Here is a 19,037-nt window from a genome sequence, read left to right as displayed (position 1 = left end):
CGTGCCTCTGGAGACTGAGTGATTCGTTCGAAAGCGAGGTCCTACGGTCAAGAGCGTCTCTCCGCCAACATGACGACTCCCGTCGCTGGCGCCGCGACGCCGTCAGTCACCGTCTTCCCCCACCACAAGCTCAACCCTATCAATCGCAACATCTACTCCGGCTTCACAGAGCACATGGGCCGCTGCATCTACGGAGGAGTCTGCGATCCGTCCAACGCGAACAAAGACCTCATCGACGCTCACGGGTTTCGCAAAGACGTCATCGAGGCCCTCAAGCCCCTCGACGTCCCCGTCTTTCGCTACCCCGGCGGAAACTTCTGCGCGACGTACCATTGGCAAGACGGCATTGGACCAAGAGACCAACGCCCCGCCCGGCCAGAACTCGCCTGGGACAACGTGGAGCCCAACCACTTCGGCACCGATGAGTTCATGACCTGGTGTGACGCCGTGGGTGCAGAACCGTACCTATGTCTGAACTTCGGCACGGGGACGCTCGACGAAGCCATGGCCTGGGTGGAGTACTGCAACGGCACGAAGAACACGTACTATGCAAATCTGAGGCGGAAGAACGGCCACCCGGAGCCGTACAAGGTCAAGTACTGGGCGTTGGGCAACGAGGTCTATGGCCCCTGGCAAGTAAACCAGATGACGCAGGAGGCCTACGCGGAGCGAGCCCTGCAGTGGGCGAAGGCCTTGAAACTGCTCGACCCAAGCATCCAACTCATCTTGTGTGGCAAGGAGGGCGCGACTTCCTGGGACTATTACACGCTGAAGCACTGTCTCCAGCCCGCGGGGCTGAACGAGCTAGGCGAGAAGCGCAAGCCGCTCATCGACATGCATAGTATCCACATGTACACGGCGAGCGAGGACCACTATGAGAACGTCACGGCGCCGTTGGCTGCCGAGAGGGCCATCGAGGTCTGTTCCTCGTTGATCGACTTGGCTGTTGTGGAGAACAAGATCCCGCCTGCCCAGAAACGGCCGACGATATGTTTCGACGAGTGGAACGTCTGGCTCCCTACGCGGGCGGTCGGGAGCAAAGGTGCCGAGGAGACGTATACGCTCTCGGACGCGCTGGCCGTGGCGTGTTGGTTGAATGTACTCGTCCGGAAGTCCAAGGACGTGGGGATGGCCAACATCGCGCAGAGCGTCAATGTCATCAGCCCGCTGATGACGACGCCGGACGGCATCGTCAAGCAGACGACTTGGTGGCCGTATGAGCTGTTCTGCCGGTTCATGAAGGGACATCAGATTGCCGTGCATGTGGCTTGCGAACGCTACACGGGGCCGACCCGGCCTGAATGGGTGAGGACAGTCAAGGACACGCCGTATTTGGATGTCAGTGCGACGACCGACGACGAGGGCTGGGTTAGCGTGTGTGTTGTCAACATCCATGCCGAGGAGGATCTAAAGACAGATCTTGGAGGTGTGGGTGACACCGGTGTTGAGGTTTACACAGTCACGGGAGCGAACCTGAAAGTAACAAACATGAGCGGCAAGGAGGAGGTTGGGCTGAAGAAGTCGACGTGGGACCCGAAGGAGAATGGTCCGACTTTCGTCTTTCCAAGGTGTTCCATCACTATGCTGAGATGGAAGAGCTCGTAGCCGCAAACGTTGCCACGATAGTCGTGCTGTTCTACGCATGTCCATTCCTCACACTGTAAGCATAAACCCGGTAGATGGCGTGCCAGCTCGCTCATGAGATCCAAGACTAGGGTTATGTATGCAGCTTGGAGAGCGTGTCTGACAAATGTAGACTCCAAGATACTATCAATATACAGGACAAGCACTGCCTCGGTGTCCTACCCCCCCAGCCTCACTTTCATGTCGCTTTTCTGAGTTCCGCCAACTTCATCAATATATCATAGTACTCGCGACTGACGCCCCACCATGCCAATTTTATTCTCAGCAATTTAGCACCTTCAAGCAATACCTTGTGAGAAGTGGTGCAGATGTCTCCCACGTTGGTCATGTGGCCGACATGTTGTGACCGTTCCTAACAAAATGCTGCACCATTTCATCGTCGCATGGTCGATCCAAGTGGATGATTTCGGATTGTTCGTCGGAAGATGATGCATCATCGTGGTCGTCGTGGTCGCTACCAGAGTTTGGGATGGGTGCTGTAGGAGATGCCGCTGGTTCCCCCTTCTCGGCTAGCATGGCACCAGTCCCAAAGTGCGACGGTACGGAGCTCGACGGAGCCATTGTTGGAGTGGATGCACTATCGGGCCGATTGGTCGTCCTTACTCATGAATTTGATGGGATGCTCCTTCCTTTCCATGCGAGATGGCTGTACAGGAGCGCTTGCATCTGGGCCACTGGGACCTCCCACTGGTCTGTTGTTGGCCGCGGCCGCACCGCGATCCAAGGCAGCAAACTTGTACGAGGCATAGGTCCACAAGCTTAAGCTCGCAGATAAACGGCCAAGGGCTCGAAGAAGCTCATTGCAGAGTATCGCCGGACATACCAGAATACGGAACCGGCATGAACCATAGCTAGACGGGCTTTGTGCTGGTCCTCCCGCGGCCACCGCCACGTGATATTGTGGATCTGAGGCAGCTTTGCGCTGTTTCTGGGTTGGTAACTACCGTCATGGACGTAGAAGGATGCCTTTGGAGAATTGCCGACCTTGCCGATAAGAGAGAACAGTAAATCCCGAATCTCTTGGAACGGCGTGAGCAGCACGATCCGTGCAAGATGCAGATGAAGGATGAGAGGTTGCTCTACGCCCGATGCCTTCGCAACCACGCTCGAGGCTTGCCAGTGAATGACGTCGAGACAGTCGCATGCGCTATTGCGCCAATTGGCGTAGAGCGGGTAAAGTGGAAGCCAAAAGTTGTCCTTGGATGATGTGTTCAAGAAACCCCTGGCCTTCCCAGTAGGAACCCATTCGCTAAGCGGTTGCTTGATATGAGTTCCCACTTCCCACGTGCACTGATAGAGTGCGTGGATGATGAGAACTTGCGATAAGTCATTGTAAGAAGGCTCCACCTTATTGCTATTGTATAGTTTCTCGACCGCAACACAGAGCGAGGGTGTCTGGGGTAGGTCATGTGCAATATTAGTCCAGCTTTCTGCGCTCGAGGCATTTCAATGGGGTTCAGGACATGGTAAAGGTGTCCTTGCGTCGTCCATATTGCAGAGCGGTCGAGCATTTGCCATGTAGACCAGCGCGCACTCTAGCATCCAAGAGAGGTAACCGCTTCGGCGACAAGACTCGACTTTGATCCATGCCTGCCAGCACTGCGACACGTCGTCAATGGCCTCGGAGGTCGCGTTATCGGCTGTCGCTGGTAGCTGCAGAACTCCAGACTCCAGGCACCAGCATGACAGGTCTGCATGGTAACGCGGTGCCAGCGCCCTAAGCTGCTCACGGTCCGACTGCACAAGACCGATCACATTCAAGCGATACGGGCTTGTGCAATTGGGAGCTCAAGGGAAGAATCAGGTACCCCGTTCGAATAGAGTTCAACCGCCCGACGTAAGAATTCCTGGAACGCGTCTTGAATGTCGGAAGCATATGGGGCTTTTGTGAAGGTGCTCCCGATTGTCGCGACCGCAAGAACGACTATCCAATGTGTCTCAGGCCCAAAAGAAGGTCGGTGTATAAGGGGCAAATTGTCCTGGAAGTTTCCAAAGTAGAGGGCAATGCAAGCATTGAGTACCGTTCCAGGTGGGAATGCAGGTGATTGGAAAGGTGGTGGCACAGTAGCCTGGCACAACTGGTGGAAATAGCCTGATACCAATTCATGCGTGCTTGCTGAACAATACTCTGGATCGACCTCGAAGGACATTGAGCTCCAGGAGTCCATGGGCCGAAAGTCATACTGAGAGTTGTGCTTCCGTGCATGAGCAAAGGCGTCAAGCACCATGGTTGCTTTCCTCTTCTTGCGCTTCAAGTCTGAATTCGTGGAGACGCTATTGATCGACAGGGAGTGATGTATACCGTCGCTCGCAGAGGAGGCGGGCCTTTGCCCAAACACTGTCAGAGAAAGTGGAACGTTTTGCGCATCATTCGTGCTGAGCGACGCGTTCGGGGGAATGTGATAGGTGTGGTTGCTGGAATCGATGGGTACCGTCAAGCCATATTCACTGTCGAAACTTGGCGTCTCAGATAGTGCAGGTAGGATGAATGAGAAGTCTTGCTCAAGCTCAGCGTCGTACGGAGACGGGTATATGCTTGGGGGAATCCAATTCAAAGGTTCATCGAACGGGCTGTAATTGAACGTGCTCTTGGGTCCGGCAAAGTCCTAATGGTGAGAGGGAACCATTGCGTTATAGCCGAAATGGTCGTTCTGCATGCCCTACGACGAAGGAGGCATGGTGTCAAGGCCTAGTGACTTTTCGCCAGGTTGCTATCCTGGTTCTCGGTATCTGCGATCGGGCGACGGTATTGATAACAAGCTCGACCCCGCTTGCATTTGCCCTGATAGCGTCGCGGATGTGCCAGTATTGGTGCCAGAGTCTGGCTCTGGCCGCAGCTGGGTTGGGCCATTTGGAGGGAAGATTATCTCATTGAACTGCCCGAGAAGATGTTGCCCTGGCTTCTCCTCGGTGTTGCACCCATCCTCGGCGGCAGAAGGCATTTTGCGGCGTTTGTTAGGGTAGACACATTCGAGACTGCGTACATTGCACCTACCGCAAGGCGATCCACCAGAGCATCTTGATCTCGCAGTCGCATAAGCACGGCAAGCTCGAAACGTCCCGTTCGTCACTCGATGGACAGGTCCGCGATCAACACTTGAGTGATGGCTCTTCTCATGACGAAGCAGCGTGTCAGACCGTGCGAAGGCCTTGCCGCATGTCGGACAGCCTGCGAGATCTTTCAACAGGTCGTTCTCCTGCGTTGTCCTTCATGGCCGCCGGAGGAGCATGGTTTCTCTGCAATCAGAGTATTACCTTCACAGGCAACTAGTGTCCGACCGAGAAGCAAGAGAGCGGCAGGACATCCGGTCCAGGCAGAGTCTAGCTTGGATCTGCTCCTGGAGAAGCACGAGAAGGGTTTAGAGATGGAATGCGGGGGAGGCGATATCTATACACGTGACCCTCGGTCACATGCTAGCCCAACATAGTAACACGCGTCAACGCGTGTAGGCGTGTTTGAGTGGTCGCGTCGACCCCTCACCACGATCCCACACTGTATTCTCAACCCAGCGTATTCCTGCCCACCGCTCCGTACCAAGCCAGACCTAGCAGCCCTCCAAGAACGATGGCCGGGGCTGCAGGTACACTGAACCAAGCTGATTCTGCATATGTCAAAACCGCGACCACGACCCACCACGGTTCCTCCGCCAGGCTCTGGCCTTGGCTCACTTCTGGCGTGAGATAACCAATTTCCCACAAGCGATATACAGCGGTGAACACGAGTCCGACCGCTGTAGCATTGACACCACGGAGGAAACTGACAACGACAGCCTTGGTTCGGAGCACACGCCAAATGCCCTGGACGCCAACAGCAAGCGCAATACCAGGCAGAAAGATGCCAATGTAGCCCATCAATGCCCCAAGTATTGTCGGCTGAGGCGTGCCCAAAAGGGCTAAAGCCCCAAGGTAGACACCAAAATTGAAGTTGGGACCGGGAAACGCCTGTATGATGGCAAGGCCAATGAGGAAATCTCTCGAGGACACCCACCCGTACTCGACCACGTATTCCCGAAGCAGAGGAATCACGACAGGACCGCCTCCGAAGATGATTGTTCCGGCAAGATACATGTTTGCGAAAAGATCAAGAGGTCGAGGTGGCGAGTCGAGCTGGCCACGAACCACGAGTGTCGCGATGAACGACGCTAGATGCACAGTCAGAAAGGTACCCCTGTGTTGAGACAGATGTAGGCTCACCGAAAAAGACCACGATGATACAGAGACCTACTTTGACCGAGACGCTGTGAGAACGCATATCGGTGGAAGGTGCTGTCGCAGGTGGCGCTTCCACGTTGGAAGATTCACCTTGCTTGGGTGATGCTGGGCGCTCCGACGAGGCGACTGCATCTCCGCCTCTTCTCTGCACTGCAGCAGATCGCTCGTCCCCTGGCGGCCTCAACTCGATGCTTTGGTCGCCGTCATTACTGACTCCCTGTTCGGTGGTGTCTTGTCTTGACCTTCGTTTCTTCAATTTCCTCCTGAGTCGAGCGAGAGCCTGCCGAAGACGTACGTCCCACAATGCAGTGAGAATGCCGCCAGCGATGATGAGGGTCGGGAAATACCAGAGGGAGTTGTAACAAAGGCCTGCACAGGCACCGAAGATAACGAGGCATCTTGACAGCTTGTCCTTTATAGCCTTGTCTGCAAGCTGTAACACACCCTAGGTTAGTCGAGTTACAACGGTTCGGGGACATGCTACGCACATTAACAGCAGCAAGGGCGACGATCCCCACGGTTGAAGCATTCAAGCCTGATAGGAAGCCATACGCTGCACCGGGCAAAACCGTGTTGATGCGTTGAACTCCGAGTGAGAGGCCGTACATGCCAATAGCACCAGGAAGGCTACGAGAAGCTCTTAACGTGGGTGTAACATTGGTCCTTCCTGAAGCACGTACCTCCATATAAGAAAGACGAAAACCGCTGCGATGAAGCCCGCATGAATGAGAGCCATGCAGAACAGCATCTTGGTCGAACCGGGTCCTGGCAAGGCCTGGCATATTGCGAAGAGCTCTTGATACTGTTCAAATACGTGAGCAACGACTCACGAGCGTTGACTGCTTGATCCCACCGTTTGCTCATCAATCCACGGTACGCCTCCATGACCATCGACAAATCGCTTATGCAAGATCTGAAAATGTACAGGCGGGCCCCCAAATGCTGTGAATCCCAGGTCGCATGTGCGCCAAAGGACATCAGCAAGCCTCAAGGCGAGCTTTTGATTGTTGGCCTGCAAGGCATTTTGTCGATCTCGAGTATACTCGTGGATTGCCCTCAGTGTTTCAAAGAAAGGCATCTTCGCTCTCTACGCGACAAAAGCGTGACCCGGTTCAGGAGGGCAATATGAAGAACTGCTTGTGGATAGAGACGAGGGAGAGTCGGGCACTCTGATTCATGCGACACGGACTCTGACCTCCGGTTGGTCTTGACCAATCAATCCACACGTGTCTGTCGCCGCCAAGCACGTCTTTCGTCATGCTCGACGGCCAAGAGCACCACGGATTTATTGCTTCGTATAACGCGTATAACGGACACTCCGCTGCGCAGTGACGTTGGCATCCATCCTCTATACGGAGAGTTTCGGGTCTCTCTCCCGCTCGGCAGAGGAGCAACGTGACCTGCAACCGACTGGCACAGTTCACTTTCTCCCTCGCGTGTGTACTTGTTCTTCGTTTATACACATGTATCACAGCCTTCCGCAGTCTCCTTGCAAGTAGGTCCGAGTCGCATAAAGCCGGGCGCATCTTGACCTAGCACTTCCGTAGCACCAGCAGCCTGCCACCCACGTTTGACGATGCTCTCACACCTACAACATCTGAGCGTAACACCTGAACCTTGCCCTCAGACCGCAAGCGTTCCAGCTCGTCCTTGAACCCTCCACTTTCCCATATGTCATCCAGCACAGTAGCAACGATGACTCCCTCCTTCTTCACGATCCTCACAAATTCCTCGAGCACCGGCTTTGGTCCAACGTGCCCGCGAGTCAAGGTCCCCACGCAGATGACCGCGTCTACCGAGTTGTCCGTTTTCGCGATCGGCTTGGAGAGATCAGCCTCCTCCAACGCGCTGTAGACGTCCGTTTTCCGAGCCACGTCGAGCATGCCGGGACTGATGTCTAAGCCGGTAATGTTTCGCGCACCGAACCTCGATAGCTGTATTCCCACCAAACCCGTTCCACATCCAGCGTCAAGTATCGAGACATTCTCTAGCTGCGTCCCGATACTATCGGGTCGGCGGCTCAATGCCTCGGAAAGGGCCTGCGCCGCGATCTGGGGGAAAGCGTAGTCTTCAGCTTCGAGGTCTTTGTCATACTGCTTGGCCCATTCGTTGTAGAGATCGCGAGACTCGGCCGCAGTAGAAGCCTCGTACACACGTTTCAGGAAGGGATTCACCCCCAGGTGAGACTCTGCTGTCCAGGATGCCATGTTGTGTCAGTTCAAAGCTCCTTGACTTGCAGATGGACTTGGGTAGACTACTCTGTTGACTTTGAGCCCGGCCAACTGCACATGTGACGTCTTATTTCTTATGTCTACATCTTCAAATGACGACCTCGGTAGACTTTCAGCTTGGCTCCTCAGGCAGCCCAGACCCATTTGAAGGAGTGGAAAGTGGGGAAGCCGTTTTCCCGGAAGGACGGCCAGTCAGTTGTCTCTCACCTTCACCTCAGTTCCTGGAACTGCAACTCTCAAGTCTGCCTCATTCCATCGCGCAGCCTCGTTGCTCCTACTTTTTGGCATCCAAATACGTCCGTCCTCGCTTCTCGCAGCATGTGTTGCACACAGGAGCCAGTTGTATGAGGTACTACGTACGGGTTGCCTCATTCGAACCCCGACCACCGTGGACTTCAAGTGACTTGATCCCGAAATGCTCTCACTCAACCAGTATATTTCACAACTCGAACTTCCGGCCATAGTACACGCGTGGACGCGATCGCACCCGGAAGGAATGTTTCAAGGTTGACTTACTTACGGGGACTCCGCCAGACTGCATAAGCACCGCAGCTTCATGTGCACGATACGTGGGCTGCGCGAGGCAATAAAGTGTTCTGAGCCACGCCATGGCTTTCAAAGCGCCGCCACTGTCCTGAGCTAACCCGACCACCACCGCGGAAGATGTGACAAGGATGTCATCTCGTTTCTGCAGTATGCCTTCTCTATCATCCCCCTCTCTTTATTCCCACAGCTGCAAGTCCATACAGGATTAGACCCAAGACTTCTGAAGCAGAAACCACCACAGCGACATGAAAAGCAGTAATGTTGCAGAAATCCCATTATCAGCATCCACTGCCTGCGGGTTTTCAGGCCCCATTCCGACAGGTAGAGCGACCTTGGGTCAACACTCAACATACCAACTCGACACACATTGAACTGGAACGACATCTTCCCATTCCCAAGGCATCCATGCGAGCACGACCAGCACCAAAGCGTCAAGCGACTCTGGCCCCGTTGTCCTGAAGCTTGAAGGACACTCCCGCGGCAACCCAGATCTCCACACAGCGATGGAAGAGGCGAGCACGCTCCAGTATGCGATATCGATTCGCGAAGTCGATGCGCCTGAGCAGCAAGATCAGCCACTTGAATAAATGTACAGACCTGAGGGAAACGAGACACGACTATCTACCCCCACCATGAACCAGCGTTAACAGTGCGACTATCTGTGCAACAGTCGCAATCGCCACGTGCGCCAGCATAACCCATGTCAGTATCATATGCATACGCACAGGGCCAGCCTCGCATTCAGACACCGTGGGTTGCATGAGGACATTGGTTTCGCTTCGTGTACCACACCGTTGTCCTATGACTTAGGAAACCCATGACAGATGCCCCGAAAACGAGTTTGATAACTCTGACGACCACGCGAGGGAGACTCGGACAAGCCAGTGCCAGTATCTTTGCTTCGCACTGCGCATCTGGTCGCAGCTGGCGATATTGCCATTGTCCAAGGGCCGGCTGCCGGCGTTGAGGAACCATAGGGGTTCCGCTAAGAGACTCGTAAGTAATTTGAGGGTGAGCCGCTACGCAGAATGTTGACTCTCAGGTGTTCGGGCAGACAAGCCATAACGGGAGGTGCGTTTTCGGTCATTCCAGCTTGGGTCTGCAGGTCCTTCCGGTTGTTACTAGGCAGCATGCACCATGAAGAGCCATTAACCAGCGCCTCCTGGAAGTGGCCAACTTCACAGCTCAACCAACCAGGCCGTGCTCTTCAGATCGCTCGAAGAGCTCCTGACTCCCCGGGCCGCCAGCCTACAGCACACAGCGTTGAACAACGTGCTGGTAAATCTCAGATATTGCTCGCGCACACGGCAAGTCGGCATTCAGCCTGAGCAATGACCAAGCCATCCCCAGCTGTGGCGTGCAAGCCAGACGCCCCACAACAGCTGCCTTGAGTGGAGTGAGGACCACTGTGCTGCGCCTTTCAATTGGTGCCACTGCGTGCCTCCTAGATTCCAGTTCACTAGCATTGCAGAGGCACAGACGACTATGAAGACGGGTTTGACTGCACAGCCGAAGTTGACAAGGAATAAGGACCCTGCGGCAAGCGCCAAGACCTGGCTTTGACCATGAGTAGCTGAAATGTCGCTAACGATATACGACCCAATAATCAACCCTGTCAGTACCTCGTATGTCCTCGGCGCCTATCAGAATTAGTAGCACGATTGTCTCGCATCTGACAAGTTACAATCAACGCTTGAGCTGGGCGATGTCTCGATATCTAAGTAGGCGCCCTCCTCCGCACAGCCACGGCACCTGGGCCGTTTATTCGCTGCATGCTTCCTCAATACGATGCTCACTCATACCAGGACGGCGCCTCGAGCAAGGTCTGGTGTGGCAGCCACTACGTTTCAGCGAGAGCCCTTTTCCGCGTGGAAAGCGTCATGGTGGAAGACCATCACTTCAGCCTGATCAATTTAAACCACGTAAAACTATCTCGATCTTCAGTGCGGGGAGTCCTCCTTTCCACCTCTGTCGAACGAGATTATATACTCCGCGGACTGACTTCCCACATGTCTGCATGCGGGTCCTTGCCGGTGTGCAAGCAGAATTGTTCAGTAGCAATTCAGTGGCAGCTGGCCAACAGTGGGCAGATCGAAGCGGACGCCGATATTGTTGGTGCTGGTGTACGAATACCAGTCCTTCCTGGCAGATCATGCGTATCATTACTAAATCTGGCGTCAGGTCATCATCTCATTCATCGTCACTGCTCACGCTACCTTCGTTGTCGTCATTCTCGGATACTTGACCTATTCATTCGAAGATGTTTGCACAAATCAAGCCGACACCAAGTTTGTTGAATGCACTCGCTGGTTCCTCAGGAGAGCATACGCACCGCTGCGATATCTTCGCTCCAGACTTTTGTGTCGTTCCGTGTGCGACAAACATGACGGAGAGGCTGCCCGGGACTTGCCTGAAAAAGAAGACGATCCTGTCCGCAGGTATCGCATTGAGGCGTTTCGGGATTTCATGCTCGCATTAAGCGATCAGCAACTGGTTACAGGCTTAGCCATGCTCGTGGCTGGATTCGGTCACTGGTCCGAGATCAGCATATACTCGGCCAATGTCGTCTCGGGGCTGGCGTACTTCTCGACCTCCGTACATATGGGGACCCTCGACTATCTCATTACCTATCTCCGCGGGCATGGCATCGTCAAGGGCTGCAGGGTGTTTGCAATGGTGTGCACCCTGCTACTTTTGCTCTTCATTCTCGGAATGCAGTTATCCTCGGCCTGGTGGGTTGATGACCAAACATCGAATCTATTCGTTATATGCGCTTTCTGGGACTTCTCGACGAGATGGAACACTTATGACGACGCAGGCTTCGTTCTAGCCAGGCTTTACGTCATGGTAATTCTGGTTTGGCAGCACTACCTGAGGATAGATATCCTTTACTCTCGATGGGGCCGTCTTCCGCAAGGCGAGGACCTGATGACCAAGAAAAGGCTCGTAAAGTACGGGATCGAGGACTTTGACTATCGCGAAATTCTATACAAGCAACGAGCGAGGGAGGAGATCATAACACCCCGAACCTGGCGTCGGACGATTGTCACATGGACACTGATCGAGTCTTTCGCTTTTCACGAAATCTGTGGATCGCGCGTCTGGCAGATTGCGACGCTGCTATATGCTAATGTCTATGGGGCGATCCTTATATTCGCCCTTCGTGAGGATCATCAAGGTACTGTCGGACCATTCAACACAATGGGCTTCGGACAGATTGTCCCTGTCTTTTTGCTCGCCTTGCTTATCTTTGCGCTCGTCGAGAGCGTCCACGGTACAGGACCATCCCAGAACATCATTGTTTCACCAGACTGACTGGGAGCAGGGTATACCGATGCTGTCAAGGACATTGCCGAGCGAGAGGTCCCGGGTCAGAATGGGGTTGCCTCGACAATCTCCTTGACACCAACTGAGGGTCAGTCGCCAGTCCAGAACACTGCCTCTGAACATACGAGGAAGGTAGGTGACGAGGGGTATCAAGGGAAGAGCCTTTTTGGAATACCATCGCGCGAGCACTTCCCGAGCATTTGCTTGCATGAGATGCAATACAACGCACGAAATACCCGGCAGCCGGACTTTGCATCGTTTACGACCACAAGCTTAGCGAAACATGAAACTGCCAAGGGAATATTGAGACCAGCCGCTGACTCTGAACAGAAGGCCTCAGATTCGCCTAACGAGCATACACATCATGAGAATCAGACACGAGATGATAGCCCTCTCATACTCCAAGGCATCATCAGAACGTGCTCATCTGGTGTCGATGTGCCTGCCCAGTTCAGGCTTTCCGCAAGTACACTGCATCGGGCAAGACAGACGAAATCCCGCCGGCGCCGGGAATGCTCGGAACCCAGCCCAAAACAGCCTAACCCTCTGATCACCGATGCGAGGCTCCCTTCTCATCCTCCAGCTACCTACCGCAGCCCTACGCGCATCGATACCGAAAGCTCCATTGGCTTCCCCACTCAACTTTCGGAACATCTTTGGGACGCTGTCCAAGACGACCCTTCGTCCCTCCTTGCCTGCATTATCGTTCAGAAGATGGTCGATGTGCCCGCCGTATATCGAACAATGATAGTATATGCCCTGTTCAATGTCGTGGTGCGAGTATTGCTTGCGTGTGCCTCACACCAGATCTGGGGCACAGCAACATTTCTCGGGTTGGCTTTCGTTGTAGGTGTTATGGAGATGAGGCACTTGGTCGAGTGCTGGGCAAGGCTGGGGAGGATTGACCGACAAGGTCGGAGAAAAGATGTGCTGAAGTGAGCTCATCCGCTTCGGTCGGGTTCTTTTCGCTGGGTTCCACATCCAAGATCCTGAACTACCGGTACTTAAGTGTCCAGCGATAGGTTGCACAGATACTCCGTATATGTACTAATCATTCCGATGAGAGGTTTGACCCTGGATCCATCCCATATCGATCGCCCCTGAAAGGGTACTTAGTACTGTACGGAGTACTTACCATCAGCTCGATACATGGCCGATTGCTTCTAACGAGGGGAGCTGAGCGACTCGGGAAGGACTCAACACGACTCTCAGCGAAGCTTCCAATGGAGTTGCTTCTCACTTCAAGTTGGTGCCTTCCGTTTTCAACCATCAAGGACGATTTTTATTTGTTCGTTCATGTGGGACCGAGTTTTGGCGGCTGGCTGCCATACAGCCTCCGACTCTTGAACTGGGCTCATGAGTATCAGCAGCCTTCTTGCAACCGATCAAAGGTCTCTCTTGCAGTCATTAGTACTTGTTTCCGCCAGCTACAGTGCAAGTGGCTTTGGTCATGTACTGTCCTGGAATCTTCCTTCAAATGGTGCCTTCCCTCCATGTTCAACTGTGTCTCAGGTCCATCTCAGTCAGGACTCAAAGTTACGAGACCATGTATCGCCGACCGCAGCTGCACTCAGTCAACTCACAAGACCACCAATTCACCAGGTGATCAGATCACCCAGTCACCGTAGGTTTTCCTGCCATCGACTCACTGAGCATGATGCTCACGTGGAGTTGCTAGTCGCATGAAAGTTGCTGATGTTGTCTGCCAGTTAAAATCCACTCCGCGATTCCATCTCTCTGACTTGTGACTGATACCTCTGCAGACAACTTGATTCTCATGCAACTCGGACCTGACATCTCCACAACTAAGAGTACAGTAAGTAGTTAGTATTTCCACCCAAAACGGCTATGTCAGACTGAAGTGCCATGAAGAGCATCGCAATCACATTCCCGCTCTCGGGTGTGTAACCGCGCTTCACTGACATGGAGACTGGATTTCTTGAACATCAGAGTCATCCGCGAGTGGAACAACCTCTGGCTGGTGAGCCTCTTACCTGGTGACGCAGCTTGCAGCTTCAACTTTTCCCGGCACCCCGAGTTGGCAGGTGAGACACTATACTTTCGTGACTGGACGAGACACCGACTGACCGTTGATAAAGACCTGGTTACTCGAGAGAGATCTCCGCCATCACCGCCAAGCGACACGTGGGCTACAATCCATCCCTCATCTCAATAAAAGAGAGCGGTCCCGTGAGGATTGCAGACAACTTCCTCTCGACTCACCCCCACCTCACGACGCCGTACCCCTCCCCACCGAAGCGCCCTAACATCACAGATTTGGTCCCTACGAATAGCCCTGCAGACACTCTGGCTGCACCTATTAGTGGCAACAGCCACAAGCGTAAGCGCGATGCGGAGCTCGATTTTGCTGCCGACGAGTTTCACGATGAAGATATTCGGAGATTCAGACGGTGAGCCCGCAGTTATCCCCGCCCAGGGTAAGGGTGCAGTGGCTTGTAAAAACAACGGCGCAAGCCACGACTACTATGTATGACCGTCCACGTATACGACCCCAATACAGCTTCATGGACAACAACATGGATGCCTCCAACATTGCACCGGTTATAGACTCTGGAAGGGCTCCAGCCTCTTCATCTGTGCCTTTCCTCAAATGGCATCAAAGGAATCGATCCCTATACTCGCTGCGGAACGCTGCCTGCATTATTCGGCACACATTTCATCCGCCCGCTGAAGCATAGCCCAAAGGCATTGATGGCAGGCGGTACCTGTTGCCCCGGAAGAGATTCAGATAAAGATGTCCTCGCCTTCTTGCGTGCGATCGACCGTCGGCGGTTCTCCCTCCTCGACCAATCGACAACAACTTGAATGTTTCTACGGAAGCGTGCCATTACAGAACGGCGCCCACTTGACGGCAAAGACTACAAAAGGTCAACTTCAACGGCGAGCCTCAATTGCGATATGTACATGCTACCGCACGACGCAAGGCGGTGAACAAGACGGACGGGTTTCTCGCGTCTCTTGTTCAAGACACCGGCTGCGCAAAGCATACAAACCACATGTCCTCTCCGGGATTGCGGCGTCCATCCAGGTCCAGAACCTCGACGACAGATCATCTTCTGTGCTCGTTCGAGTGAAGCTGCACCGCCTTTGGCCTTGCACAAGGTTTCCCATGCAAAAGTGACCACATCACGCAGGCTTCCTGGAAACTTTGCACACGGGATCTTAACATGTGATCAATGCTGGATCACAAATACATAGTACTGATACTTAGTAAGTACTTACAGTATAGCCCGCCTAAGGGGGGTTTGAACCAGTCTGAGATCGATCCGGGACCGATCTAGAAGCGATCTGGAAGCGATCTGGAAGCGATCTGAGATCGATATAGTGTAAATAAAAAAAGGTCGCGAGTTCGAATCTCTTTTTTCTCGAATTTTTGTTTTTTGTTTCTTTATTTTAATATATACTACTGTAGTAACTTACAAGTAACTTTTCTCAGGAGTTTTTTTATTTATATTTAATATAACTTTTACGCTTTATAAGCGGCACCATAGTATAGCTCGATCTAGATCGGTCTCAAATCGATCCCAGATCGATCCTAGATCAGTCTTAAACCACTCTAGATCAGTTGAATCGATCTAGCTGATCCAGATCGGTCCCAGACCACTCCAGATCGGTCTCAAATCGGTCTCAAATCACTAAATCGGTCTCAGCTCGAGCTGAACCCGGGTCCAGACCGGGTCAAACCCCTTAAGGGGGGCAGCTTAGTAGTACATACTTAGTACTTATGTACTTAGTACCATCAGCCGACTTACCATCGGAACGGTTGCCTCCTTCATCTAGTGTACACTCCTATCGACAGGCACGTGCATACATAGTACATCCAAGAATTCCGTGGTGGTTTGAATTCTGACCGATGCTGGAACCGGTTGTGGAGCCTATGCTGTTCTAACACTTTGATCCTGATGCGATTTTGCTCTGATCCCGTTCTGGTACCGCTGTGATCCCGTTCTGAAACCGGTCTGATCCTCTTCTAACACTACTATGATCCTGCTCTGATACTGTGATCGTGTTCAGACACTGTGTGTAATCCTGCTCTAGTCCTGCTCTAATCCTGTTCCGATCGAGTGATATTGGTATAATTATACGGCACCAGTAGGGCAGCGAAGTACAAATTTCGCCTGAATAGGTTAGACTAGTTTTACGTATTATCTAAGTATTGCCGTAAGAGATAAGTACACGCTAAAATTTGTATTTATATCAGGGAAGTCAAGGAACTCACACTCATGAATGCCACACTGTCGGTTTAATTCTATCTCAGTAGTATAGTCGGACGGCTATAGAGCTCAGTCCCATTACTATACTTAACTTAATGATAATGACTAAGTACTAGACTTGATAAACCTCTATTAATCGCTCATTGACCCTACTACTACTAGTACTACTAGTATGTAATTACTACTGTCCTGCTTAGCCCCTCCAGCTCTTGTACTTACTACTTGGTCTACATTATCCATGAAGTCGTCAAATGAAACTTAGCGCAAACTACATAATGCGAAGTGTGAGCGACGACGCTGTCTTTCACCTATCTCATACATAGGTAGCATGCTAACTTACTTAGTATTTGTGCCATGTCCCAGGCGATTGAGGATAAAGTATCTTCTATGCATTCTCGTACTGGCTCTGTAGTAGAGCGGCGGGAAACCACATAGCGTGTTTCATTTGACGACTTTGACCATACACTGTAGTTCTAGTATGTACTGTGCAGCAAAATTGGTTCTTAGATCATACCACCTGCCCTCACGTGTCAGCCAGGCGTTCCTTCTGAATTCTTCTCCTCGCTGCTTTCTTGCACGTCTGACAATACACCACTCCACAGCCATGGCGACATTCCACAGCGCGAAGCGACTTCAGGATGCTGCCCTCTCTTAATTTCTGTGCATTGTCGCCATCCTCGTCCGTGGCTTGAGCCTTCCACTTTTCGAACTCCTGCTCCAATGCCTCCGTTCCGAGTTGTACTTTGCCGGTGCTACTGCAGTACTTCAAGCGGAAAGCCTCCAACACGGCATCGTCATCCCAAACCTTCGTCTTCTTAAAGCAACCCATACATTCGATTTCCAAGGTAGGGTCGGTTGCAGGACGTACGCCAACCAGCCAAAGTTGGGGAATCTGGTCTTTTCCAAACGGGTAGAAATGGTGCCGGCATCCCCATGTATCTGTCGACTCGTCGGCGGGCTCGTTTCCAAAATCTAGGTCCCTGCCCTCCCAGTCAAATTCGTCAGGGTCGTCTAGATTCTCGACGCGTTGAATTTGCTCAGTAACGGCTGCGGTCGGGCCGTTTGTGTCAGGCACATCTCCAGCACTACCACCAGTAGTAGCTGGCTGGGAGGGAGCAGGGATGTCGAGTTGTGGCGTTGCGGCAGCTTCCTGAACTGCACCATCGTTGCGTTGGTCGTTGGATGGCTCTGGGCGCAAAACGGCCAGTGGCTCAGGATGGCTGGTGATAAGAGCTCCCGAGTCAGTCGGTAGTATATTTGTGTCGCCTCTTGTCAGCGTTCGTCTCAGCTCATTCATTCCCGGCGCATGTATGGAGGGCGCTGTGGAAGGTCCCGGACTGATATCACGGCTGATTCTGCCTGCTGTGCCACTGGACCTTGGTCCTTGACCGTTTCGTAGAGTGTTGAGAGCATTTGCGACTTCACGTTCAACTTCTGAATGAGTCGGCTGTATGTTTACTGCCGGTCCCGTCGCCACAGGCGCTGCCGTCACAGGCGCAGGCGCAGGCGCAGGTGCAGTTGCAGGATTCTCCTCATCTGACTCAATCACCTCGACTTCTCCGTCGGAATAATTGCCTTCGTTTCTTGCAGCACGGCAAGGCTTCTGATAGCAAGCATTCATGGGTCGCTGGCAGTCCCAGCACCAGTGGGCACCACACTGACATCTCACATGAGGGCATCCATCTGCGATTGATGTTAGCATGTGTTGCATGAATGATAACAGAAGCAAATTCAGGAGTGAGATACTGATGTGGGTACAGCGGGAGATGACTCACACATTTTCATGACACCGGTGCCACATCGAGGGCAGAGCTTGTAGTGAAAAGTCTCCAAAATGAATTTTCTCGGATCTTCCGTGTCGCAGGTATGTCCGTTTCCTGCGTACAGCTTGCATTTCGTACAGACAACGGTGTCGCAGACGTGACATGAGACCCTGTTGTCGTTTTGGTTGAACATTCGAGGAGGTAGAAAAGTTGAGCAAGTAGGAACAGGGCAGTAGAGGGGATCCACCGTGTTCATGCGTTCATCGTACTTTTGCTTGTACTCCTCGAGCTCTGTTGGCGTCAGAATCCCTCTCGCAACTTCGTGGTACATGACCAATCCGCAGCATGTGACAGGCATTCGGTTGATGTCCTTCACGGCAGTTCTGAAGCGTGCTGCAACGCACTCATAGCATTCGGGTCCCTTGCATCGCCGGCACGGCGTGGAGTAGAGGCCGTCCAGATGGCTGAAGCAGATTCTGCAAGCGATCTTCTTGTCCGTGGGAGGCTGTTCTTTCTTTAGGCGTTTGCGCGGAGGAGAGATGTCTGCGTCTAGAGAAGACGTCTGTTGAGCCCGGTCAGATTCGGCTCGGGACTCTGCAAAGTCGCCGTCGTAGTGTTCAGGGCGGTACTGGGTCTCTCCGATTGTGATCGTGGGGTGGTTGAGCAGTGCAGTCATCGCATCCGCGGCAGTGCCAAATGTGTAGACCAAGTCACGGCGAGCAGGTCCGGACCCGTTGTCCTGGCCGGTCGCCGGTTGGATCAACCTGAGGCCGACGTAGCCTTCTGAATTGTAGAAGACTTGGTCGACCTCGGCGGGAGGCCGGTTGAGATCAAGGACAACCTGCCGGACGACGAGATGTGGCGTGCCTTGCCCAGCCATGGTATACAAAAGGAAGAGGTTGCAATCGGGATGATCAAGTGTGTTCAAGTTGTTGACACGAATGGAGTTTGCGGGCTGAGTACAGGATGTTGTGGAAGGAGTTACAGGCTGAGAGCCAGGATTATGGGAAGTTGTTGAGGGAGGGATCCTCGAGAGCAAGCGCCTCAACGGCCCATGGTTGAAAAGGCGCGAGACAAGG

The 19,037-nt window shown here is 53.1% G+C and overlaps 5 protein-coding genes across 5 annotated transcripts; 2 read left to right on the top strand and 3 right to left on the bottom strand.

Annotated features, from left to right (window-relative positions):
- Nucleotides 1-69: 69 nt before the first annotated feature.
- On the top strand, nt 70-1,605 carry A1O7_00635 (alpha-N-arabinofuranosidase C; the record flags this gene model as incomplete). The annotated part of the gene is made up of 1 exon (XM_007754676.1): nt 70-1,605. The coding sequence occupies one exon, from the start codon at nt 70-72 to the stop codon at nt 1,603-1,605; it is 1,536 nt and encodes a 511-aa protein (XP_007752866.1).
- A 3,540-nt stretch (nt 1,606-5,145) lies between these two features.
- A1O7_00634 (uncharacterized protein) lies at nt 5,146-6,934 on the bottom strand (the record flags this gene model as incomplete). The annotated part of the gene is made up of 5 exons (XM_007754675.1): nt 5,146-5,786; nt 5,839-6,289; nt 6,345-6,483; nt 6,537-6,658; nt 6,710-6,934. 5 exons carry the CDS (start codon nt 6,932-6,934, stop codon nt 5,146-5,148), a joined length of 1,578 nt encoding a protein of 525 aa, XP_007752865.1.
- Nucleotides 6,935-7,388: 454 nt separating this feature from the next.
- Nucleotides 7,389-8,063, bottom strand: A1O7_00633 (uncharacterized protein; the record flags this gene model as incomplete). Its single annotated transcript, XM_007754674.1, has 1 exon — nt 7,389-8,063. The coding sequence occupies one exon, from the start codon at nt 8,061-8,063 to the stop codon at nt 7,389-7,391; it is 675 nt and encodes a 224-aa protein (XP_007752864.1).
- Nucleotides 8,064-11,141: 3,078 nt separating this feature from the next.
- Nucleotides 11,142-11,948, top strand: A1O7_00632 (uncharacterized protein; the record flags this gene model as incomplete). The annotated part of the gene is made up of 1 exon (XM_007754673.1): nt 11,142-11,948. One exon carries the CDS (start codon nt 11,142-11,144, stop codon nt 11,946-11,948), a length of 807 nt encoding a protein of 268 aa, XP_007752863.1.
- A 4,770-nt stretch (nt 11,949-16,718) lies between these two features.
- Nucleotides 16,719-18,838, bottom strand: A1O7_00631 (uncharacterized protein; the record flags this gene model as incomplete). The annotated part of the gene is made up of 2 exons (XM_007754672.1): nt 16,719-17,878; nt 17,971-18,838. The coding sequence occupies 2 exons, from the start codon at nt 18,836-18,838 to the stop codon at nt 16,719-16,721; spliced, it is 2,028 nt and encodes a 675-aa protein (XP_007752862.1).
- Between the last annotated feature and the right edge of the window lie 199 nt (nt 18,839-19,037).

The sequence above is a fragment of the Cladophialophora yegresii genome (assembly GCF_000585515.1).
Source record: "Cladophialophora yegresii CBS 114405 chromosome Unknown aczIN-supercont1.1, whole genome shotgun sequence".
Lineage (NCBI taxonomy): Eukaryota > Fungi > Ascomycota > Eurotiomycetes > Chaetothyriales > Herpotrichiellaceae > Cladophialophora > Cladophialophora yegresii.
The sequence above is the reverse complement of the archived record's forward strand: the minus strand, read 5'-3'. Positions and strand labels throughout refer to the sequence as shown.